Here is a 25,284-nt window from a genome sequence, read left to right as displayed (position 1 = left end):
CATTGGATAATGTGAACTGGGGAGTGTACATGTGTGTGGATGTACAGATACGAATACACTTATGTGTGTTGGAAGAGATGTAGAAAACACACATATCCATGGGTGTAGTTTGGCGTATACAGAACGTACAAATCCATGCCCATCCCAGTCTTGACACACTCCCTTTTCCCCAGCAGAGTTCCTCCAGAAGAGTCCAGCTGTGGTGCGTTCCAAGGAATCTGCAGCCCCTGTGGCCCCTCTGAGTTGGAGGGACAGTGGGGTCAGTGCTGGGGTCAGTGGGCTGAGCCTGGAGGACAGCAGCAGCAGGACTGCAGTACAGGAGGAGCAGCTGGCCTTCAACGACCAAACGGTCTACTCCTACCAACAGATCAGCGGTCTGTACAGCGTCATCAGGTCAGAACAACTACTAACTAGTCACTTATTCATCTTGCTAATCACTTATCTGTACATCTCTCTGGTTATCTAGCCTATCTATAGTCTTTGGTCTTTTGTCTATTAATCTAGTTGTCCTGTTATGGGGCATAATACGTATAGGCATTGTTTCTGGGTAGATAGATGGAAATGAGACTGTTACTTATTCCGTATGTACTTACTGCTACCCAATTACATGGGCTATTGTTTTTGATTAAGATATAAAGTAAATCAGTCTTTCTGTGTGCACCTCTCTCCCTCTCTGGACAGATATCTAGAGGGCTATAATGTTCCCATCACTATGAAGAGGAGGTGCCACTCTTCTGACAGCACTATGTCCTCAGATGAGGACAAGCAGAAAGGAGGGGACAATCCCATGCAATTATCTGAAGGTACCTTACACTGCTCTTAATCCATTTTTACTTTATCACTCCATTAATAAAAGATGTTCAACAATTGACTTCGGTATTATTGCTACAGTATGATGTTGCATGTAGCCTGTATTGCAAGTGAACTCTCCTACACCACTATTATTTTTTACCAGTTGGTGAATGCACCATGAATTGAATTGCCCGTTATCACTAAAGCCCAAATCAAATGAAAAGCGTTTTATGTGCTTGTGAACGAGCGTGCACACACTGGAATTAGAATGCAAGGTAGTGAGTGAGAAAACAGACGGACCGCGCGTTAAATTAGAAAGCAAATCAAATTTTCTCACGTCTACACGAAGTATTGCTAGTAAAATGAGCCGATAAATTGCCAGAGAATAGATTTGTTTGTGCATCGTTACGTCTGGATTTGTGACATGTATATTTAAGTGTTGATAATCGTTACAATAACAACAATACTGCCAGCGCCAAAAATACATATTTGAAAACAATAACGTTATACCTACTAAAGGTCGACCGATTATGATTTTTCAACGCTGATAACGATTATTGGAGGACCAATAAAAGCGATGCCGATTTATAAAATAAAAATGTGGAAATGTATTTGTAATAATGACAATTACAACAATACTGAATGAACACTTATTTTAACTTAATATAATACATCAATAAAATCAATTTAGCCTCAAATAAATAATGAAACATGTTCAATTTGGTTTAAATAATGCAAAAACAAAGTGTTGGAGAAGAAAGTAAAAGTGCAATATGTGCCATGTAAAAAAACGTTTAAGTTCCTTGCTCAGAACATGAGAACATATGAAAGCTGGTGGTTCCTTTTAACATGAGTCTTCAATATTCCCAGGTAAGAAGTTTTAGGTTGTAGTTGTTATAGGAATTATAGGACTATTTCTCTCTAAACGATTTGTATTTCATATACCTTTGACTATTGAACGTTCTTATAGGCACTTTAGTATTGCCAGTGTAACAGTATAGCTTCCGTCCCTCTCCTCACCCCTACCTGGGCTCGAACCAGGAACACATCGACAACAGCCACCCTCGAAGCAGCGTTACCCATGCAGAGCAAGGGGAACAACCACTCCAAGTCTCAGAGCGAGTGACGTTTGAAACGCTATTAGCGCGCACCCCGCTAACTAGCTAGCCATTTCACATCGGTTACACCAGCCTAATCTCGGGAGTTGATAGGCTTGAAGTCATAAACAGCTCAATGCTTGAAGCACAGCGAAGAGCTGCTGGCAAAGCGCACGAAAGTGCTGTTTGAATGAATGCTTACGAGCCTGCTGGTGCCTACCACCGCTCAGTCAGACTGCTCTATCAAATCATAGACTTAATTATAACATAATAACACACAGAAATACGAGCCTTAGGTCATTAATATGGTCAAATCCGGAAACTATCATCTCAAAAACAAAACGTTTATTCTTTCAGTGAAATACAGAACCGTTCCGTATTTTATCTAACGGGTGGCATCCCAAAGTCTAAATATTCCTGTTACATTGCACAACCTTCAATGTTATGTCATAATTACGTAAAAATCTGGCAAATTAGGTGGCCCAAACTGTTGCATATACACTGACTCTGCGTGCAATGAACGCAAGAGAAGTGACACAATTTCACCTGGGTAATATTGCCTGCTAACCTGGATTTCTTTTAGCTAAATATGCAGGTTTAAAGATGTATACTTCTGTGTATTGATTTTAAGAAATGCATTGATGTTTATGGTTAGGTACAGTCGTGCAACGATTGTGCTTTTTTCGCAAATGCGCTTTTGTTAAATCATCCCCCGTTTGGCGAAGTTGGCTGTCTTTGTTAGGAAGAAATAGTCTTCACAGTTCGCAGCGTGTCATGTTAGCAGGCAATATCAACTAAATATGCAGGTTTAAAAATATATACTTGTGTATTGATTTTAAGAAAGGCATTGATGTTTATGGTTAGGTACACATTGGAGCAACGACAGTCCTTTTTCGATTATATGCAACGCAGGACACGCTAGATAAACTAGTAATATCATCAACCATGTGTAGTTAACTAGTGATTATGATTGATTGATTGTTTTTTATAAGATACGTTTAATGCTAGCTAGCAACTTACCTTGGCTTCTTACTACATTCGTGTAACAGGCAGTCTCCTCGTGGAGTGCAATGTAATCAGGTGGTTAGAGCGTTGGACTTGTTAACTGTAAGGTTGCAAGATTGAATCCCTGAGCTGACAAGGTAAAAATCTGTCATTCTGCCCCTGAACAAGGCAGTTAACCCACTGTTCCTAGGCCGTCATTGAAAATAAGAATGTGTTCTTAACTGACTTGCCTAGTTAAATAAAGGATAAATAAAGGTGTACATTTTTTTTTTTTATTTAATCGGCCAAATGTCCAAAAATACCGATTTCCGATTGTTATGAAAACTTGAAATCGGCCCTAATTAATCGGCCATTCCGATTAATCGGTCGACCTCTAATACCTACCTGTGTTGATTTTGATCACAGGCATAAAGCCTAGGCAGGCTAAGAGAGAATACTGTAATGTAGAAAGAACAAGACTAGCTAAATTCTTTATAAACTCCTCGGGAGTATTAGCTAACTCACATTCTCGACCGAACATAACAACTGTTTAGAGCAGGCAGGTACGGTGGCTCCCGTAGGACATATAAGGTGAGTCATAAGGAACACAACAATAATTCACAAGGGCTACATAGCGAACGTAACAAATACAACTTTTTGTTATGGATTATTGTGACAATTCAATTGGCATACGCTACGCAGTGTAAGTGTATTGACGCTCTCCTCTCACACGAAGATTTTGACGCCGTTGGCTCTGGTGTGATTTGTATTTAAATTAGATGTCTCATTCTAGACGGAACCTGCAACTTTCTAATTCAAATGAAAGATACCTGTGGGATGAATTAAATTTAAAACAAATAATACTGCTAGATTAATAGTCACAGATACACTGATTTGTTATAGTGTGACAACGTTGATAATGTGTTGGTTGGAAAACACCCTGCAGATTCTGTCTGGCTCCACATATGAACACATACCAATTTATCAAAATATCAGTATTTATATTTAAACTCCTTTATACTGAACAAAATATAAACGCAACATGTAAAGTGTTGGCCCCATGTTTCATGAAATAAAAGATCACAGAAATGTTCCATATGCACAAAAAGCTTATTTCTCTCAAATTTTGTGCACAAATTTGTTTACATCCCTGTTAGTAAGCTTTTCTCCTTTACCAAGATAATTCATCCACCTGACAGGTGTGGTGTAGCAAGTAGCATATTAAACAGTATGATCATTATACAGGTGCTGGGGGCAATATAAGGCCATTCTAAAATGTGCCGTTTTGTCACACAACACAATGCTACAGATGTCTCAAGTTGAGGGAGCGTGCAATTGGCATGCTGACTGCAGGAATGTCCACCAGAGCTGTTGCCAGAGAATTTATGTTTATTTCTCTACAATAAGCCGCCTCCAACATCATTTTAGGGAATTTGGCAACACGTCCAACTGGCCTCACAACCGCAGACCACGTGTATGGCGTCGTGTGGGCGAGCGGTTTGCTGATGTCAACGTTGTGAACAGAGTGCCCCATGGTGGCGGTGGGGTTATGGTTTGGACGGGCATAAGCTACAGACAACGAACAGAAATGCATTTTATCGATGGCAATTTGAATGCACAGAGATACCGTGACAAGATCCTGTACAGATCCATTGTCTTTCATCCTCCACCATCACCTCATGTTTCAGCATGATAATGCACAGCTCCATGTCGCAAGGATCTGTACACAATTCCTGAATGCTGAAAATGTCCCAGTTCTTCCATGGCCTCCACACAAACCAGACATGTCACCCGTTGAGCATGTTTGAAATGCTCTTGATTGACGTGTACGATAGTGTGTTTCAGTTCCCGCCAATATCCAGCATCTTCGCACAGCCATTGAAGAGGAGTGAGACAACTTTTCACAGGCCACAATAAACAGCATGATCAGCTCTTTGCATCAGGCAAATGGTCACTCCACATACTGACTGGTTTTCTTATCCACGCCTCTACTTTTTTTTTTAAGGTATCTGTAACCAACAGATGCATATCTGTATTCCCAGTCATGTGAAATCCATTGATTAGGGCCTAATGAATTCATTTCAACTGACTGATTTCCTTATATGAACTGTAACTCAGTAAAATCTTTTAAATTGTTGCATGTTGCGTTTATATTTTGTCCAGTGTAGTTTAAAGACTCATTTAGTTGAAAGACTTTCAGTCTCACCAAAGCTCTGTTGGACAGGTCACCATCTGAATCAGACACAGCCAAACTCTCTTGTCTATCTCTCTATAATCTGCATTTATGGGACTTTACATGTGACTCTCCTAGTCACCCTCCCTCAGTCTCTCCCTATCACCCTGGCAGACCCTGCACTGTTTAATCATCAGCCTGGTCTAACCCCTGTGGATGACGTCATCGCAGACAAAAAGACATACGCTACGACCTCAGCCACAGGGGCAGTGGGCTCCTCCCTGGCGGCCCTCGCTGTGCCACCGTGCGGTAAAGCCGAGAGCGTGGTGTCAGTAGCAAGCCAGTGTAGCTACAGCAGCACCGTCGTCCATGTAGGAGATAAGAAACTGCAGCCCGAGTCAGGTATACACTACGGGGACATTGACATGTCTCATTCTACTATTCTGTTCTACTCTTTTTGGTCTTCAGTTTGTGGTGGTGGGTTGTGTTTGGGAGTGGGGACTGTGTGTGCGTAGGTACATGGGTGTGTGTGTTGTATGGATGTAGCTTGATGTTGTGTAATGTATGCAGTATCATGTGTGTACTCTGAGGTCATGCATGTTCCATCATCTTGCATGCCAGATTTATTTTACAACATTCAGAGATTCACAGTCGTCTGGTTCCTCGACTATACCATGATGTATGTTATACCAAAGCCATGTGTCTAAATGCGCTGTGCATTATACCATCCTCTCTGCATCTCTGCTTCCCTGTAATGAATATCAATGTATCTATGTTTATCAATGTTGCTAAGGGTATTACAGCTTCTCATCTCTGTATGTCCTGAGCTGTTGGGTGTTTTATGTATTTGTTGTATGTAATTGTTTCTCTGTCTGTTTTTCTCCGTACAGAGATCATCGTAGATGTATCTGTGGCACGGGAGGAGGTGGAGGGGGGCAACCAGACTCCTGGGCCTCCCGCCAATGCTGTTTCACCTCCCAGCCTGGAGAGGGAGCCCTATAAGAAGCTCGGTCTGACCAAGCAGGTCCTAGTAGCCCACACCCAGAAGGAGGAGCAGACCTTTCTGTGTCGCTTCAGGGAGCAGAGGGGAGTCCAGGCCTTCCAGGCCAACTGTTCCCAATACCTGGAGCGCCAGAAGGGACAAGGCGCCGCTGATGGTACAGTAGCAAACATGTTCTACACACATTACAATACAAACTCAGTATAGGTCGTTAGACTTGGGCTAGTACAATTCAACACAGACACACAGAGCACCTTAATGTTCTCATACACTCAACCTCTCACAGTCCAATACATAATGTAATCACACCCTCTTTTCCTCCCTTTCCCCTCTGTCCCCATCTCTAGCTCTGCCCGCTGTGCGCCCATGCAAACAGGCCGAGCCCGCTGCCCGTCGAAGTGGGCGCAACAAGAAGACCAAGTCTAAGCGGGTGAAACAGAACGAGTCGTCCGACAGTTCCGTGTCTCATAGGAGAAGACAGCCGCAGCCCCGACCCCACCTCCTCAACCAGGGCCTCAACCAGACCTCCTGGTCCCCCTCCAACACCTCCCAGTCCACTTTGCTGCCCCTGGCTTACCCCACCGTTGTGTCAGTCTACCCCCTCCAGCTCTACCCTGGGGCGGGCACCATGGCTGGCACCATGCCTACTCACCCAGAGAATTCATTGGCAGGCTTCAGTGACAGCCAGTGCAACCAGGATCCCCAGTGCCCGCCACCAAACATCCAGCCCTTGCCCTTCTCTACTCCCATGGTGACCCCCGTGGTGGCTCTGGTTCTCCCCAGCTGCATGTTCCCTCAAATGGGAAGCGGGGCTCCAGGACAGCAGCCTTTCTACCAGGCCGAGAAAGCCGGCTACCCCTCTCAGTCGCAGCCCTTCCTCCCACAGACATCCCTCACCTTACCTGCCCAGGGTCCTTTCCCGGCTCAGCCACAGGCCTTCCCCCTACTGACGACCTTCCCAGTCCCCGCCCAGCCTTTCTCATTCTCCATGCCCATGGAGGCTCCCAAGCCACCTGGGGAAACCACCCAGTCTCGCTGCTCCCCGCATGGGACCATGGGCGGCAGGGACCAAGCGTCCTCCCCTCCACTGTTCCAATCATGGTGCAGCTCGCCCCTGCAGCTCAACCTACTGCAGCTGGAGGAGACGCGGTGCTCCCTGGAGAGACAAGACAGCATGGTGGTGGTGCCCTCCGTTGGCACACAAGGGAATAACGCCGTCAACATGAAGGGGGGGAGCGTGGTCTGGCAAGCCATGGAGAAGGTCAAGGAGCTTCAGCAGGTATACGCATTTTCAAGTCGTACGGGATACACATGGTATGCACCATCCAACAAAATTTTTACTTGCAGGTTCCTTCTCCACAACGCATCAACAAGAAATAGTAAAAGATAAGAATATGAACATAAAGTAAAGTGTTCAGCAGAATAGAATAAACATTTTAGCATAAGTATAATACAGGAAGGCACAATTTATAGTCCAATATTTACATGTGTATTGGGGATGTGTGGATTGGGGGGCAAATGTTTAGTATTTAGTAATAATAATTAGAGTGGTAGGTGTGTGTGAGTGTATATCTGTTTGGGTGTTAATTTGTTGAATTTATTTCCTTAATGCGTTTGAGCCGATCAGTTGTATTGTGACAAGGTAGGGATGGTATACAGAAGATAGCCCTATTTGGTAAAAGACCAATTCCATATTATGGCAAGAACAGCTCAAATAAGCAAAGAGAAACGACAGTCCATTATTACTTTAAGACATGATGGTCAGTCAGTACGGAAAATGTAAAAATTATTCAAGTGCAGTCGGAAAAACCTTCAAGCGCTATGATGAAACTGGCTCATGAGAACCGCCACAGGAAAGAAAGACCCAGAGTTACCTCTGCTGCGGAGGATAAGTTCATTAGAGTTACCAGCCTCAGATTAGTAACAGACACATCTCAACATCAGCTGCGTGAATCAGGCCTTCATGGTCAAATTGCTGCAAAGAAACCACTACTAAAGGACACCAATAAGAAGAAGAGACTTCCTTGGCCAAGAAACACGAGCAATGGACAATAGACCGGTGGAAATCTGTCCAGATTTGAGATTTTTGGCTCCAACCTCCGTGTCTTTGTGAGACGCAGAGTAGGTGAACGGATGATCTCCGCATGTGTGGTTCCCACTGTGAAGCATGAAGGAGGAGGTGTGCGGGTGCTTTGGTGGTGACACTGTCAGTGATTTATTTAGAATTCAACGCACACTTAACCAGCATGGCTACCACATTCTGCAGCGATACGCCATCCCATCTTGTTTGCGCTTAGTGGGACTCATTTGTTTTTCAACAGGACAATGACCCAACACACCTCCAGGCTGTGTAAGGGCTATTTGACCAAGAAGGAGAGTGATGGAGTGCGGCATCAGATGACCTGGCCTCCACAATCACCCGACCTCAACCCAATTGAGATGGTTTGGGATGAGTTGGACCGCAGAGTGAAGGAAAAGCAGCCAACAAGTGCTCAGCATATGTGGGAACTCCTTCAAGACTGTTGGAAAAGCATTCCTCATGAAGCTGGTTGAGAGAATGCCAAGAGTGTGCAAAGCTGTCATCAAGGCAAAGGGTGGCTACTTTGAAGAATCTGAAATATAAAATATATTTTGATTTGTTTAACACTTTTTTTTGGTTACTACATGATTCCATGTGTGTTATTTCATAGTTTTTATGTATTCACCATTATCCTACAATGTAGAAAATAGTAAAAGAAATAAAGAAAAACCCTTGAATGAGTAGGTGTGTCAACTTTTGACTGGTACTGTATACCTGTGTGTTAGTGTATATCTATGTGAGTGTATACCCTTGTGGGTGTGTGAGTGTATACCTGTGTGAGTGTATATCTATGTGAGTATACCTGTGTGGGTGTGTGAGTGTATATCTGTGTGAGTGTATATCTGTGTGAGTGTATATCTGTGTGGGTGTATATTTGTCTGAGTGCATGTGTGCTAAAGTGCGGAGAGTCAGTAAAGGGGGTCAGTCCAGTTCAATTCTTGAGCAGTGTGATAGCTTGTAGATAGAAACGGTCTCTGAGCCTTTTGATATCAGACCTCATGAGTTTGACCTTGTTCACTCTTTCCCCTTCTGTATCCTCTTTTTCTCCCTCCCTCCCTTTATCCCAGACAGATTTAGTACAGGCTCCTCCAACTCTCCCAGAAACAGTGTTAGTGTAAGGTTGTGGCATCAGTATTGAGTTTCACGAAAATGGCAGCAAAACTAGAAAAGTGTTGCTTTTAGACTGAAGGTGTTAGGCTAGGGTTAGGATGTGTAAAAAGCGACTTAACACCTATGTCATTCACAAATCAGTCCTTTTATTGTCTTCAGCTGGCAGGCAACTGGCACAGGCTATAGATTTGTAATTGTTATGAATATTTTAAGAATGCTTTTCCTGGGAGATAATGTTATAGCTTCACCAAGTCATCTGGTCTATGCAAATTATATTGAATCATTAAAAGGTTTACAATTCTGACATTCTGTGTGAAGTAACTGTGCTGCCATGTCGAAGTGCAATAATCCAAAAGTCTCCTGGCTAAAATGTTATGTCTAAAACATTGTGTCCCTTTAAACCCTTTAGCCCACATTCAGTCTGACTGGTCCAATGGGACCCTTGTACTCCAACATACTCCTTGTCTGCAAGCTACTATCATGGAATATAGTGTGCTCTAGGCTGAGGTGTTGCAGTGACGAGGTAGGATAACATCGCAACTCTCCACAAAATATAACTTACTGTAGTTACTGTAATACAGACCTCTGTCTATCCATCTCTCACAGTGGGACAATATCTTCTCTGGTTCAGGCTATTGAAAGCTCCAGAATGCTTTTCAGTCACTGCAGGCCTCTCTATATGGTCTCAAACTGTTCTTGAATATACAAAAAAACGAAATTCGTGACCTTTACCAGAGCTAGAACTCTGCCAGAGAAAGTTAGCATTTTCACATCTGGTGGCTTATCCATTGAAAAAGTGTCATCCTACAAATACCTAGGTATTTGGTTGGATGACAAGTTGTCCTTTAGAGTTAATGTGGATAGTCTTGTGGCAAAGCTTGAATTGAAATTGGGTTCTTTTCGTAATAAGGCTTGCTTCCCGCTTATGGCTAGAAAGAAGCTTGTTCAGGCCACTTTTCTCTCTGTAATTGATCATGGTGACTTGTTGCATGCAACCTCCTCCGTCTTACAGAGACTGGACTTTGTTTATCATGCATCCTTGCGCTTTATTACAAATTTCAAGTCACTCACCCACCATTGCACATTGTACCAAATGGTAGGTTGGACCTCACTTTATATGCGCAGAAAGATACATGTGTTCATCTACAAAGCCCTTTGGGTAAACTCCCTCTTTACGTCTGTACTCTGGTCTCCTTCACCACCAGCAGTTACCATACCCGGTCTGCTAGGTGGTTGCTACTTAAAGTCCCCAGGACATTCACAGTATTAGGCAAGACTACCTTCTCTTCTTGTGCCCCAGACGCATGGAATAGTCTACAATCCATGCTTCTTCTAGATATGTTAGTGCCACTGAATGAATTAAAAATATTGATGGGAGACTGTTACAGAGGAGTGTAAATGTTTTTTTTTTAGGCTGGATCACATTGTTGTTTTGTTGAATGTTTAAATTATGTAATGTATTGATTGTTGCTGCCTTCTTGGCCAGGTCTCCCTTAAAAAAGAGACTCGGTCTCAATAGGCTTTTCCTGGTTAAATAAATATGACTGAGTCGTTTCTTAGACCTTGAGGGAGAAGTGAAGGAGCAGAGTAGCAAAAGAACAAAGGATGGGACTGATGACCAAAAAAAGGGAACAATACGACTTGAGAGTGGAGCTTCTGTTTGTTGACCTTATCCTTTGACTTCTGTCTTGCAGGTGGGCTTGCCGGGCAACGGTAACCATAGCGACATCAATTCGTCATCGAATGACCTGCTGGACATCCTGCTCCATTCAGACTCTCGTTCAGGCACCAGCTCAGGCACTTCAGGGTCCATGGGTTTCAGCTCTAATGGCTGCGCAACCTCAGCTAGAACGTCTAACAGCGGAATGTCCAGTAAAGGTGGAACGTTGGGATGTAGAACGTCAGCAAGCGGAGAGTCAGCTAGCGGAGTATCTGGCAGTGGCACAGGTCTGTACACACACCTACCCTAGCCTTATTTTAAGTTTGTTAGAATTCTTTTCCTATTCTATACCAGTCACTTCCACTGTACCAAACTTCACTCCTGTAACTGTCTTGGGGGTTTACATATTTGATCTACAAGACTGGCAGAACAAGAACAAACACAAGATAGAAGGACATTAACATGGCAGCAAGACATTACGTTCAGCAGTTTGTTGCTTCATGTATGAAGCACTTGAGACCAGAACTCTGGTGCTTCTGAAGTAAGATATCCTAACTCTGTTTTGTGCGTTCATTCACCCCCACAGTAAGCAACAGCCACACAAGCAACAACAGCAGCAACTACTTTGGCACCGTGGACTCCTCCCAGAACAGCTGCCAGCAGGTCAAAGTGCACTCCAGCGGCGGGAGTGGTGGTAGCGTTAGCGAGAGGTGGCCAATGGAGGTAGAGGAAAGCCAATATGACAAGTATGTACTGCAGGATCCGCCGTGGTTAGTCACCGCCAACGCTGACGACAAGGTCATGCTGACCTATCAGATGCCCTCCCGGTGAGTGGGAGGAGACAGGAGAGAGGCGGCACGCAATGTTTTTTGGAATATGAGAAAGTTGTCTGTGAATGCATATCTGGGTCAGTTTGGGATTTTTGAAGGGGTGGGCTTAGGGGAAGGATAAGGAGAGGGTAAACTGATCCTAGATCTGTGACTACAGACAACTTCTACCCAGGGTATGAGTCCTAGTGCAATGTTTCCCAAAATGATGAGTGCCCATGAATGCTGGGGTTAGAAATATTTGTTGGTTTTTATTTGGTAGGTCATACACATTTTTTAAATGGAACACAGCATCTTTTGGAAATACATTGCACAGCATAGATACTACCCACTCCCACCTACTCCCTCCCTGTATTTACCTGCTGGATTCATGTCCTCAATGGATCCCGAAAATCTATGTATGTTTGTGTGATGCATCTTATGATGATGGAAGCGTATGAGGTCTTTAGTTGCTGGCTTGCAGTTCTAATGTATGCCTATAAGATGGGGCTCTTGCACAAGTTGTCAGGCAAAGTGGGTTGAGAGAAAATGTGTGGTTTCTTCAAGGCTAGTTTTGAATTATTCCAGATATCATATCTAGTGGACCCTGAAGATCAGTTCAACATCAGATACACTACCGTTCAAAAGTTTGGGGTCACTTAGAAATGTCCTTGTTTTTGAAAGAAAAGCTTTTTTTTTGTCCATAAACAATAACATCAAATTGATCAGAATACAGTGTAGACATTGTTAGTGTTGTAAATGACTATTGTAGCTGGAAACAACTGATTTTTTTAATGGAATATCTACATAGGTGTACAGAGGCCCATTATCAGCAACCATCACTCCTGTGTTTCAATGGCACGTTGTGTTAGCTAATCCAAGTTTATCATTTTAAAAGGCTAATTGATCATTAGGAAACCCTTTTGCAATTATGTTAGTACAGCTTAAAACTGTTGTGTTGATTTAAAAAAGCAATAAAACTGGCCTTTAGACTAGTTGAGTATCTGGAGCATCAGCATTTGTGGGCCCGATTACAGGCTCAAAATGGCAGAACTTTCTTCTGAAACTCATCAGTCTATTCTTGTTCTGAGAAATGAAGGCTGTTCCATGCGAGAAATTGCCAAGAAACTGAAGATCTCGTACAACGCTGTGTACTTCTCCCTTCACTGAACAGTGCAAACTGTCTCTAACCAGAATAGAAAGAGGAGTGAGGCTGGTAACTCTAATGAACTTATCCTCTGCAGCAGAGTTAACTCTGGGTCTTCCTTTCCTGTGCCGGTCCTCATGAGAGCCAGTTTCATCATATAGCTTGATGGTTTTTGCGGCTGCACTTTCAAAGTTCTCGAAATGTTCTTGTCTTAAATCTCTTAAAGTAATGATGGACTGTCGTTTCTATTTTCTTATTTGAGCTGTTCTTGCCATAATATAGACTTGGTATTTTACCAAATAGGGCTATCTTCTGTATTCCACCCTTACCTTGTCACAACACAACTGATTGGCTCATACACATTAAGAAGGAAATACATTCCACAAACTTTTAACAAGGCACAACTGTTAATTGAAATGCATTCCAGATGTCCTCATGAAGCTGGTTGAGAGAATGCCAAAAGTGTGAAAAGCTGTCATCAAGGCAAAGGGTGTCTAATTTGAAGAATCTCAAATATAACATTTTGATTTGTTTAACACTTTTTTTGTTTACATGATTCCATATGTGTTATTTCATAGTGTTGATGTCTTCACTATTATTCTACAATGTAGAAATTAGTAAAAGAATAAAGAAAAACCCTTGAATGAGTAGGTGTGTCCAAACTTGACTGGCACTATGTCTTTCACCTGGTCATATAAGTCACATAGTTCAGTATACTGAGTGTGTATGTTCCTTGGCTACTCAGGGGCATTGAGTGTGCTTAGGGAAGACCGAGAGAAACTACTTGTGATGCAGAAGTGCCAGCCGTGCTTCACCGGGGAGCAGCAGAAAGAACTGGTGGAGGTCCACCCCTGGATGAGGAGAGGAGGACTGCCCAAGGTCATGGACCTCAAGGTGAGCTCTCTTTCTCTTTCTCTATCTCTTCCCTCCCTCTCTCGTTCTCACAATCACTCTCTCTTCCTTTCTCTCTCTCTCTCTTACACTACAGGCAGTCATTCACATTTGTCAAAAGCAAGTCTGAAAGTAACTAACAGAAATGTGTTGTTTTTTGTTAAGTGTGGGCTGTGAGGAGGACACTCCAGAGGTGTAAGGCTGTGAGGAGGACACTCCAGAGGTGTCTGAGGAGCAGCCTGGCCTGGATATGGGAGACACAGAGACTGAGGAGGTCAGCCCCTCCAGGAAGCCCAGCGAGGAGCCCTTTAACATGGACACCTGTCCCTCTTCTGGCCTTGGATCATCATAGCCACATCCACCCCCTGAATCTGCCCCTGTTAATTGTAGCCGCATCACCTCCGCAAAAGACTAATTCTCAAGGGACATCAATTATTCACCAAGTCCCACCCTCAGCTGTCCCTGACAAGACCGTTTTTTTTTTTTTAACCAGGCAAGTCAGTTAAGAACAATTTATTATTTACAATGACAGCCTCCCGGGTGAACAGTGGGTTAACTGCCTTGTTCAGGGTAGAACAACAAGATTTTTACCTTGTCAGCTTAAGGATTTGATCCAGCAACCTTTCGGTTACTGGCCCAACTCTCTAACCACTAGGCTACCTGCTGCCACATATTAGACTGCCTAGTACTGCTTGCATCCTGCGGGTACAAACCTTTTCTACAACAAACTAAACTGTATGGAAATTCTGCTACAGCCTGAGAGACTAGGGAACATACAGACTGTTACATCCCACCTGGTCAATTCATTTTCTGTGTGTGTGAGAGAGAGGAAAAAGAAGAGTGAGTTACAGTGGGTCCACAACACAGCTCATGTTCTATCAATTGTTTTTTCACTTATTGAAATTAATTGTTTTCATTGAAAACGTTTTGACTGTAGTAGTCTTGTATTTGTGTTAATTTAGAGCCCTGGGGCTAGCATCAACATTTTAACACTGGTGCTCCAAACTTAAAGAAGTTAGGAGCACCACATGAAATGTAGGAGCACCAGAATATATTATTTTTTATTGTAATAGAGCCTATATTGGGCCTATATGAATTCTAGGTACTTTTGAGGGACATGATTTTCCCTAGAAACTAAAATGTAATATGTATATAAGATATTAATTTATTGTAAAAGCTTAAAAAATGTAAATATTTCACCTTTATTTAACCAGGTAGGCCAGTTGAGAACAAGTTCTCATTTACAATTGCGATCTGGCAAAATGTTGATAGGAATACCTGTCATTGAAATTACAAAGTCATTCGTGGAATATTAGGTTTCTACATTGTGTAAAAGCACTATCGAGATGCATTACATTGAAAATTGTATACTGTCTCTTTAAAAACGGCAGAAGATCTGACATTCATTATTTTCTATGATCACTGATCTCCTGAAGAAGCTATCCCTTTTCCTTTCTTTCTATGCCCCCAAATGTTTGGATATACTGGTAATGTTACCAGGTTGTTAGCTAGCTAGCCAATGAGGTAACATGACTGAAGTGTAAACAAATGGTTAACGACATGGTTATGAATGGAAAATACGGTCCCAGCGATCCGCAATAGGAAGTTTTAATTCTAAATGAACAGTCGCTAAGATTATATTTGGTTCGCTCATTGACATGGGCTGTAGCAAAAGCTAAGCAAAGAGCCATCTTACTGGTTGTGTTTTTTACATTTAATGCAGTTGATTTGCGATGAGGACGCAAACATAATATTAAACAGGACATTCATACGAGCCTTAAAATCCAAAAGTAGTGTGAAATACACTCCTAAGCAACATGTAAATAGTATTTTTTTGCTGGCATTCTATAAGAAGTACCCTGTGTTCTGTCATAAACTTGCGCGCATCACTCTTGTGCAGCAATGTTTGCAAACACAGAAAGAGGTCTATTGGGAGGAACTTCATGTGTTTGGCTAAGCTTTGAGGAAAGAGTGTCCTAGGATCAGCTTTCCCAAACACAATACTAAGCATTTTCCCAGTCGGTATTAGATAGGTGGTTACCTAGGTTCTAGATTACCCTATTGGCTCACAGCAAAAACTTGACCTTTTTCAAACGCAATTTTCTTGTTGTCTACTTGTTTTAGTCAATTACAAAACTACATTTAAGACAAGTACAACATGTCTATTACTTTTCAACATTGCCTGCTCCCGAGCAGTCTCACTACTTAGAAAGACGTAAAATTGTAAGGGCTTCCCTCAAGCCTCTTTTCATGACGATGCTAGCAGTCACATGAGTGAGTGCTACAGCTAGCTAGCCAAGACCAACAACAGAAACAAACAGACTATACAGCTACAAGTAGTGAGTGGAGTTACAAACGGACTATACTAAACAGGTTAAATGTCTTACCTGTGATGAAATGTTTGCCACACACTTAGCTACGTGTACCTACTTGCAGGGGAGCAACTTTCACTGGGGACAGGGGGCATGACCCCACTTTCTGAACTTTATTTGACTGACGTAGCTGGAAAGGCAACTGCTGTTAATTTTTTTTAGAGTTAGTAGTGTAACTGACATGCAGCGTTAGTTAATGCATTAACGTTACATGTTTCATCCCCTCTCGACTGAAATTGTGTCTGAAGGGATTGAACTACCTAGCTAGCTAATAGCTACCACAGCCAGTTCAGCTCTAGCCTCTATCTATTGTATCTGTCAGGTAGCAGTATCTAACAGCTGTTGTGTGTTTAGAAATGTTTTGAACCCTTTGTTTTGTACTGTTTCAACAGAAGTAAATTGACTTGGGTAGTTTTCGGCAGTTGATGTACCACCTGAACTAGCCAAAAGTTGGCTAACGTTCGCTAGCTAACGAGCTCACTAATTTAAGCTATTATTTTTACCTCAATCACACTAGACCTGAATCAAATGATGAAACCAGCAGCCAAACAATTTGAAGACCGATATTCTGATGTTTTCTGAAAGTGCAATGTGTGCTTTTGTTAGTAGAGCAATGTTACGTTATTTATGTCAGTTTCCTTAGCTAATTCCCTACTTTTCTATCTGGCCCGGTATGAACAGCTCTAATGTTACAGGCTTCACTGTCATGGTGCACAGTCAGTACACAACACTATGCTCATCATGTCTTAGCAGGATGAGATGGTGACAGGTGTCCCTGCAGGGTCAGACAGCCAGGGAAGACCAGTCTACGGAGCTCAGGTGATTTTATTTTTTTATTTTTTTTGCAGTATATTATAACAACCAGTAAATGGATACAACGTTCTTGAGTTGATGGGTAGTCTACAGTCTGGGATCTGGGAATAATGGTCATTTCAATTATTGAACCATTGACACTCTTCTTGGATAATATAATGTACACCGATGTATTATTTGTCATGCCTCATCTGAGCAGGATCAGATGGTGACAGGGGTCTCAGCAGGGTCAGGCAACCAGGGAAGGCCATTCTGTGATGGTGAACTTTTGCAGATGCAACACTTTAAAGGCGCAGCACGATCATTCCGACGTCTGCATTGGCCATGCAGCATTTACGGGTGACACGGCCTCTGCAGAAGTCAGAGCATTCATACTTCTTGCGCTTCGCAGAGCAGTGCAGAGCTGTTGTGAAGGAAGTTGTCAAGGAAGTGAGTTTGTGTTTATACAGGACCTCCCGCCCTCACCTACCATCAACTAATCATGTCAATGCGGAGCTATACGGAGCCATCCGCATTGTTACAACATTTGAGAGGTGCACAGTGATGCAGTGCAGAGCGCAATTTGTCCTCTGCGTTCCTTCGGAGGCTTCTCAATTGTGTCACACCACATTTTCGGATCAAGCATATATTGGCTCTTATTTTCTCTGTGCAGCAAACACTGGACAATCCAGAAGCTTGAAACTATTTTAAGGGAGTCTGACAAACTTCTAAAGTTAATAAAGGTTTTCCCAATGACACTAAACATGTAAAACAAAAATGTGAGGAAGACCTGAGAGACACTATTGATGATGATGAATTGATACAGATGTGTTTGAATGCCCCAGTCATGGTATGACATTTGTGAGTCTCTAATTTTCTCACTCATCATTATTCACTCATCATTCAGGATGATCCGTAATCATTGTAGAATCCACATTCATGTAGAAGTGTTTAGAAACATTCTATTCTTATTTACAATAAAAGTGACCCCAAAAGGGTCATATTAGATTGTGTAGAAATGCAGGAAATGAGCTTTAGGTGAGCCCCCCCCCCCCCCCCCCCCACACACACACTTCTAAAACCAAAGTTGTGCCCCTGCCTACATGGACCCCGGGTCCCCACATTTCCCTGTCTCCCACACCGAATAGCCTGAAGCCACGGGGCTCTTCTCGCAGGCTTTATTTCCTTACCTGGGAGCATTGCAAATCCTAGGTCAGGATTTTGGACCTGGTTACATGTAACACTGAACAACACAGCATCTTTTCAGCATTTTTGTTATTAAACAAAAAATCGACGACGAAGTTGTCTCTTTTACAATGGGGTCGATATGAAAGTATGTTGGTTTCCCTCAGTTTGTTGCGGTGGTCGAGGGGAATTCCTTATTATTACGTGAATACCGACTGGGACTGTAGCGTTATCAGGCTTGCTGTCCTTGGAACTGTATAGCAATCAAAGCACTTAAAATAAATAATAATTTCACCTTTATTTAACCAGGTAGGCCAGTTGAGAACAAGTTCTCATTTACAACTGCGTAGTTTATTACGCGGGCATAAAGCAATTGGAACAGATGTCGAAGGCATTTGTCAAGACTCCTGTCTATTCTTCAAAGATTAAGCATAACATTTAAAAAATGTGTGAACACTCAACACACAAATTGTCGACCTGCACTTTTCCAAAAATATTTCTGTACAGTTTGTCTTGTATTTCTCTATATTTCTGTATTTATTGTGTTGTTGGATAGTCACTCTAAAATGTGTAAAAAATAAATAAATTTGCTATTCTGTGTTGATAATTTCAAAATAAAAATGAAAGATTTCAATATATTTACACTTTTCTAGGCTACTCTTTATGAAAACAACAAAAAAATGCTATTCTGTGTTGATAATGTTTCTGAATGAAAGATTTCAATATATTCACACTTTTCTATGCTACCTAATGAAAACACAAACATTTTACACAAATGTAATAAAATCAAGTAGGGGTTCATTTACATGTATTTATTTCATGCCAAATGTTAGGATACCTTTTTCGTGTTTGTGTGTGTTCAGGAAGCAGACCATTGTGGATATTAGGCCTAGTGGTTATTACCTTTCAGTGGAAATAGCCTATTGTCTATAAAGAAGGAGATCCTCTCCCAAGTGCTTCTTTTGACGTTCACAACCTGCTATACCTTTAACCGAAAAGGCCCATTTCATGGGTTTCCTATCATTTCACTGCAACTCTTTCATCGTGGTTGTAGTTCTTTATTAATTAGGTTAATTTAGGCAGAAGATGTAATGGGCCATTAATGGCACGCTCTTAATTTGAGAATTGAGAGGACCTCGATAATAAGTAGGCCTACTTTGTGTGAACGACTTGAGCAGTTACAGAAATTGACCTTTGGTGAGATGATTGGCCATTGAACCAAGTATCTGTGCGTTAGAGACCCAGAAAGCTCCGATTCAAACTCCCATTCAGCAGCTCTGCAAGCATTATAATGTCAAAATACGTTCCTTGATCACCAAGTATGGATTTTCACTGAGCAACTATCTTCATTTACTCCCTGTTACGATCGGTATGTACTTCCAAAAAAGGTCTAAATAAAAATTGACAAGCAACCTAAAACAATGCCTATCCGGCACCTCCAAGCTCCGTATGTGGCAACGCACAGGTCGGAAGTCTACAGCCGCTCGGAAGAGGCATTTCCGGTTGTATGTAGATTTATCTTTGCACCTTTTTTGGATGTACTTAACGGCTGTAATGGGAGTGAGCAAATGGAAATAGTTGCCCAGCGAAAATCAATATTTGGTGTTCAAGGAACGTATTTTGACATTCTAACTCTTGCAGAGCTGCTGAATTGGAGTTTGAATCGGAGCTTTCTGGGTTTATAGAGGTCTCTGACACACAGAAGGGCTACTGGTTGAATTGGCCATATGCTCACTTCAGTAGCCTAGGCCTACCCGTTCGAATTGAATGGCAATGTGCCATTTCAAAATAGGCCCATCTTAAAACTGTAGGCTATTTTAGTATTTCCAGTTTCCCCTGCAGTATAGAAAGAACATTTAATATTTGCCTAAAAATGCAAGAGGAGAGGGTCACAAAATCCTCATGCTCGCAAACAAAAACCCATAGCATGGCTAGATTATCAGTGGAAACTGGACAGGAAGGCAGACAGGCGGACAGACGGTGGGGAAGATTCTCCCACGGCTTTTAGCAGCGTGGATCAAAGCGGCCATCGTCATTCACATCCCTCGCTGTTCGCACCTCTCCCAATTTGAGGATCAGGTGTGAAACTGGACAACTGCCCTCCTGCTGTGACACCACCTCTGGGGTTCCGCTAATCCGGAGTCGGCTCCATCACAAACTGAAAACAGTCTGTGAATGTCTCCTAATAATGTGGAATTCAGGTAGAGAATTAAAATACCATTTATCCAATCGTTATCGAGCCACCTTGGCTTGACTATGTTACAGAGTAGGCCTATTTGTTGAGTTGTCACAAACCAACACGCACGCTGCGTTGTGTATGGGGTAGCGATAAGGAATTAAATATCTCTTTACATTCCATTTCACAGCATTAATACATATCTGTTCAATCATGCAATGAGGAGAATAATTATTATTGAAAAACGGAATAGCCTTTGATAAAAAAAAAAATGTTTTCATTGTATGTGGTTTGAAAGAATGAGAGATGTCCTGAATAACAGGATCGTAACATTAGTAGACGTTAGTAAATATCGATGTGTCAGAAGTGACACTTGAGGACATCAGAGCAACATCCAAGGTGTCACTTTACAGGTCGGCCACTGAGCCGAGGAGAAGCGCTTTGATATTCATGTTAGGTGCTTTTGATGTGGTGTGCTGCTGCGACATCTTTCATGTTCAAACGGTCTACTTCTTAAAAGAGTGCCACTTTCGTCTGAAAGGGATAGAAGAAAAGCTGTGAGCAGAGAGAAATGTTATTTTGGTGTCCATCTACCTGTTCGGCTTTAAGGACATGTTCATGGGCTCCCGAGTGGCTGCGTCAATATAGACCATGGTTCGATCCTGTGCTGTATCACAACCGGCCGTGATCGGAAGTCCCATAGGGCGGTGCACAATTGGCCCAGCGTCGTCCAGGTTAGGGGAGGGTTTGCCAAGGTAGGCCATCATTGTAAATAAGAATTTGTTCTTAAATGACTTGCCTAGTTAAATAAAATAATACAAATGTCTGAGATCATGCAGCCCAAAAATATGGGAAGGCACAACATATGTGAGGGTGGCCAGAGGGGGCTATGCTGTGATCTGTAAATCTCAGAATTAAAAAAAAATTCAAATCGTTTTTACTGCAATCTAGAGCCATAATAATTATGCTTAACTCTAAGCATTCCTCTTGAGCTGTCTGTATCCCCCTGACTTGTGGTTATTTTTTAAATAAACAAAAGAATCTTCCCTGCATCTCTGCTAACATCTGGGTAAAAGATTGAAAGGACTCTGAGTCTTATTCAGTACATTTAGTTATTGCTTGTTTTTCTAAAGTCTAGCAACCTTGCCAACAGTCATGCCAGCTAAGATAGTCAAGCTGGCTACACTAACTTGATTGATAGCCTGAAATGCCTTCTTGGTAGCTAGTTATGAGGTTGGGTGATTGGGAACCTATCCCGGGTATCTAAAGCCAACTTCATACAATTGCTAAGTGGCTAGTAGTATTACTGCTTGTCATATTTCAAGGAGGAATTTAACGCTGTCAGAATACCAATGAAGGCCATCAAATGAACCAGGTGCCAGATCTCACACTGCATTGTAGAGAAGAAGTTGCCTGACGACTCAAAATGAATTCTTCCACTGCTCTATGTTCCCTACATACTTCAGTCTAGACTGCCACCAGAAGTCGTTTGTGATGTCAAAATTAGGGGTGTTGTACAAAAGTCATCAGGGATTTAATAATTTCTAACAAATTAGAGAATTTTAAAAACTCTGCTTTACCCACTGTTCTGGCTTGGCCCAACCCATCGGTTTCTGGGACCAATCAGAATGGTTTGAATGTGTGTGTTCTAGAATAACCCAACATGGCAGGTGAAAAAGAAAATGCCTAGCCGAGTTCTAAAACGCCTGAGCGGAGTTCCGACATCCGTTTTTTTAGCAGAAAAGGAGACTAGGTTGAATTAGCTGTATCCCTGAAAACCGGATACATCTGGTTGTTGGCAACTCCGCTAAGGGTGTTGAAATCATTGGGGAGGAACTCAGATCCAGACTCATTGAGAAGAAACTAGCATCCGTGGGCGTGGCTTAGTGTTTGAGCAGAGCAAGGAGTAGCCAGGCAAGCCAGGCAAGACAAGAAGGCCCAAGCCAGACATTCTCACCTGATAAAGGCCCACTGGTCCAGCTGTGCTAAAGTAGTCCTAAATTAAACTTCAAAGCCTACCTTCACACACACACAAATGGCACACAGTGCTTATATGATTAAAAACAAGTGCTACCAGTGTATTGCTGAAATGTGATTACTGTGGAATGACTGTTTGATGCTAGTTTAGCAGGAAAGAATTTAAACCATTTCTGGTCCGTTTTTCAAAGTGTGCTACAGCAATATTTATTTTATTTAACTAGGAAGGTCAGTTAAGAACACATTCTTATTTACAATGATGGCTAACCCCGGCCAAACCCTAACAACGCCGGGCCAATTGTGCACCGCCCTACGGGTCTCCAAATCACAGCCGGTTGTGATACAGCCTGGAGTTGAAACAGGGTGACATCTCTAGCACTGAGATGCAGTGTGTTAGACCACCGCGCCACTCAGGAGCCCCCTAATATATACTTCCCTGAAACAACAGACAGATTGTCCATTACTTCATGTGAAAATGTTCACCGCTGAGTAAATAGGATAAACTGAGTCCAATATGAAGAGAAAATCTATTTAATGAAATTAACTACGTCAGTGCATGACAATTTGTCTGAAAAACATTTGTTATTACAATGTTACAGATAACATAAAATATTTATTTTATTAAACCTACACAAATAAAATAATTTCCACACAACACGGCATTACTGGGTGTGGTTTACTAGGACATGGTACTTTCTATACAGCCATACTATCAACAAATACATATTTACATCTGTACAATCTAGAATTCTGGCTAAAAGACACAAAAATTGCTTTTTAAAATGATGCCACCTCTAGCCTACTTGCAACCAGACTTTGCATTACCAAGTATAGTCATTGTAGTGATAATGTCCCACTTCTCATGCTATTCCTACGTCTCTCATCCAACAGTCTAACAAGATTACAAGGAATTGTATCTTCAAATATACAGAATAAAACACAATATACAATAACTTTTTTAGGCTATTCCTCTAGTAACTGACAGTTGTAGGTCTACAGTAATTTGGCTCTACCAAGGTCTCCACATGGACTTGGAATAGGCCACTCTGGGCATGTTCAGAACATCCTGGTTTTCAGCGTCCACAGAGATGTGGCTCTGCTCAGAGTCAGTCTCGTCCAGATCCGAGCACAGGTCATCGCTGGAGGTGGTGGAGGGCGCTGGGGAGAGGGTTGAGGAGCTTCCGCTGGGGATTCTCCTTCCTCCAGGGGAGACCAGTGCTGCGTAAATGCCCTCAGAACTGGGCCATGTGCTACTGCCATTAGTGGAGCAGTCCGCCATAATATCCTGGAGCATCACCTGGAGTCTGTCCTCGTCGTTCAGAGGCATACATTCCAGGAGGTGGTTCAAGAGCTCCGCCGCGAGAGTCGCGTCGATTCCCGGGCAGCTGGACACGAAGGTGTGCACCTCATGCATGCACTGGATGTAGCCAGCAGCGAACCTTTCACTCGCCTCCTGGTTCACTGGGTCTACCTCTGACAGAGCACAGACAGAAGCCCGGTTTATACCTGGTTCTAACATTCATTATTGGTCCTGATCCTGTTCACATTCTGATGTTGCCCACATTTTTAGACAGGTGTAGACGATTAAAAGACGCATTGTGATCTGATTGTGATCAGATCTTATAAGTGTAAACAGACAAGATCAGATCAAGATCAGAATGAAGTACGCATGTTAGAGGCAGGTAGAAACAGAGCTAGAGAGATACACTAATGAGACACACTGAATATGGGCCTTACACAAACAACATTCTACCAGTTGGGTGAAAATGTTCATGTGCATAAGTGCATAATCCTATAGTTTACCTTGTGCTTGGTTTTGAAGGATACTCTCCACTCGTTTTACAGTCATTTCCAGCACTTCGGCATTCTCCATCTTTGATTGTAACTGTGAATGGCATATTGATAGGCTACAATGTAAATAACTGGTTTACAATGCAACGACAATAGACTACACAAAGAGAGGGGACATGTGATATAAAGTGACATAAGATGTGCAAAAACGTACATCTGTGTCTGCGAGAAGAACTCTGAGTTCCTGTAAACTTTCATTGATGCGAGCCCGTCTCTTTTTCTCAACCAACGGCTTTCTGATCTGGGAAGAAAAAAAAAAAATTCACCGCCACATTAATAAATTAGGCTACATTTAGTCAAACCAAAGAACACTCAATACACGACAATTATCGTCACTTTGGCCTACCTTTCTGTCCACTTTAATGCCATAGTATTCATCTTCGTCTCTACTCAGTTCTTTTTTGATATTGTGAGTGGGGGCCATGTTGTAGAAGTTTAACCCAGACACTGCCCGAGGTTTGGTAAATCCACACGACCGTTACACTCCGTAAATGGGACAGATGGCCGCCGGTCCCTGCTGCAAACAAAGCCGAGCTGTACTTTCGCGCAGACGGGTACTAGATTTGTTATGCAGCCTCAAGCGCAACGACAGTGCCCGTAGTAGTAGGTATTTATAACGCCTCATTTAAATGTGAATAGAGGGGCTGACTGCGCGAGCAAGAGATTGTTCAGCGCACTTGCGAATCAGCCAATCGCTGGTCTAGCCTTTTGTCCTCTGTGCACCATAGAAATTGTCTCCAGAGGGAGAGGATTTGCCTAGACCACAAGAGGGATATTATTTGGTTTCTATCCCAGCCAGAAATAAGTTTTCATTTTATAACCCACAATTCTAGTCTGCTCCTGAGACCAATATCAATATTTACAACTGCGACCTCTAAATGAGAACTTGTTCTCAACTAGCCTATCTGGTTAAATAAAGGTTAAATAAAAAATAAAAAATATGCTTTGAAAGATAGATGGAAATTAAATTATAACAAGAAATCGCAGAGGCAATTAATCATAACAACACATAACATTTATTCAATTAGGAAATATAAAACAATAAGTAAACAATATGCCTAAAGGATCATTTTGAATGTGCCCTATAAATGTTTGATTTTGTACTCATCATCATACTCAAACAAACACTTAACCAAATTGCCAAACCATTAGCCTATTGAATCGTTCAACATTAACAGACAATTCTCACGT

At 42.3% G+C, this 25,284-nt stretch overlaps 2 protein-coding genes across 5 annotated transcripts in view; one reads left to right on the top strand and one right to left on the bottom strand.

Annotated features, from left to right (window-relative positions):
• Positions 1-14,097, top strand: part of LOC139550918 (period circadian protein homolog 2-like) — a 30,229-nt gene extending 16,132 nt beyond the window's left edge. For 3 of the 4 annotated variants that reach the window (XM_071362182.1, XM_071362185.1, XM_071362184.1), the window contains exons 13-21: positions 177-393; positions 682-803; positions 5,937-6,203; positions 6,394-7,325; positions 9,646-9,759; positions 10,931-11,183; positions 11,483-11,723; positions 13,595-13,743; positions 13,906-14,097. In XM_071362182.1, the coding sequence (XP_071218283.1) occupies positions 177-393; positions 682-803; positions 5,937-6,203; positions 6,394-7,325; positions 9,646-9,759; positions 10,931-11,183; positions 11,483-11,723; positions 13,595-13,613 (2,165 nt within the window). In that variant the 3' untranslated portion in view covers positions 13,614-13,743; positions 13,906-14,097. Of the gene's footprint in view, positions 1-176; positions 394-681; positions 804-5,936; positions 6,204-6,393; positions 7,326-9,645; positions 9,760-10,930; positions 11,184-11,482; positions 13,534-13,594; positions 13,744-13,905 lie in introns of those variants that run through there. The other variant, XM_071362183.1, reaches the window with a different exon arrangement.
• An 8,660-nt stretch (positions 14,098-22,757) lies between these two features.
• Positions 22,758-24,858, bottom strand: LOC139550917 (transcription cofactor HES-6-like). Its single transcript, XM_071362181.1, has 4 exons — positions 24,440-24,858; positions 24,248-24,334; positions 24,046-24,127; positions 22,758-23,715 (listed from the first exon to the last, which is right to left on the bottom strand). Exons 1-4 carry the CDS (start codon positions 24,515-24,517, stop codon positions 23,252-23,254), a joined length of 711 nt encoding a protein of 236 aa, XP_071218282.1. The 5' UTR covers positions 24,518-24,858; the 3' UTR covers positions 22,758-23,251.
• Positions 24,859-25,284: the final 426 nt, after the last annotated feature.

Source organism: Salvelinus alpinus, chromosome 23 (genome assembly GCF_045679555.1).
Source record: "Salvelinus alpinus chromosome 23, SLU_Salpinus.1, whole genome shotgun sequence".
In the NCBI taxonomy this organism is placed as follows: Eukaryota; Metazoa; Chordata; class Actinopteri; order Salmoniformes; family Salmonidae; genus Salvelinus; species Salvelinus alpinus.
The sequence above is the reverse complement of the archived record's forward strand: the minus strand, read 5'-3'. Positions and strand labels throughout refer to the sequence as shown.

What these genes read in the sequence shown, in the direction of transcription:
- LOC139550917 (XM_071362181.1), bottom strand. Translation starts at nt 24,517, where the DNA reads ATGGCCCCCACTCACAATATCAAAAAAGAACTGAGTAGAGACGAAGAT. An exon ending in GCATTAAAGTGGACAGAAAG is followed by an intron (nt 24,335 to 24,439) that starts GTAGGCCAAAGT and finishes TTTTCTTCCCAG; the next exon opens with ATCAGAAAGCCGTTGGTTGA. An exon ending in CCTTCAAAACCAAGCACAAG is followed by an intron (nt 23,716 to 24,045) that starts GTAAACTATAGG and finishes GTGCTCTGTCAG; the next exon opens with AGGTAGACCCAGTGAACCAG.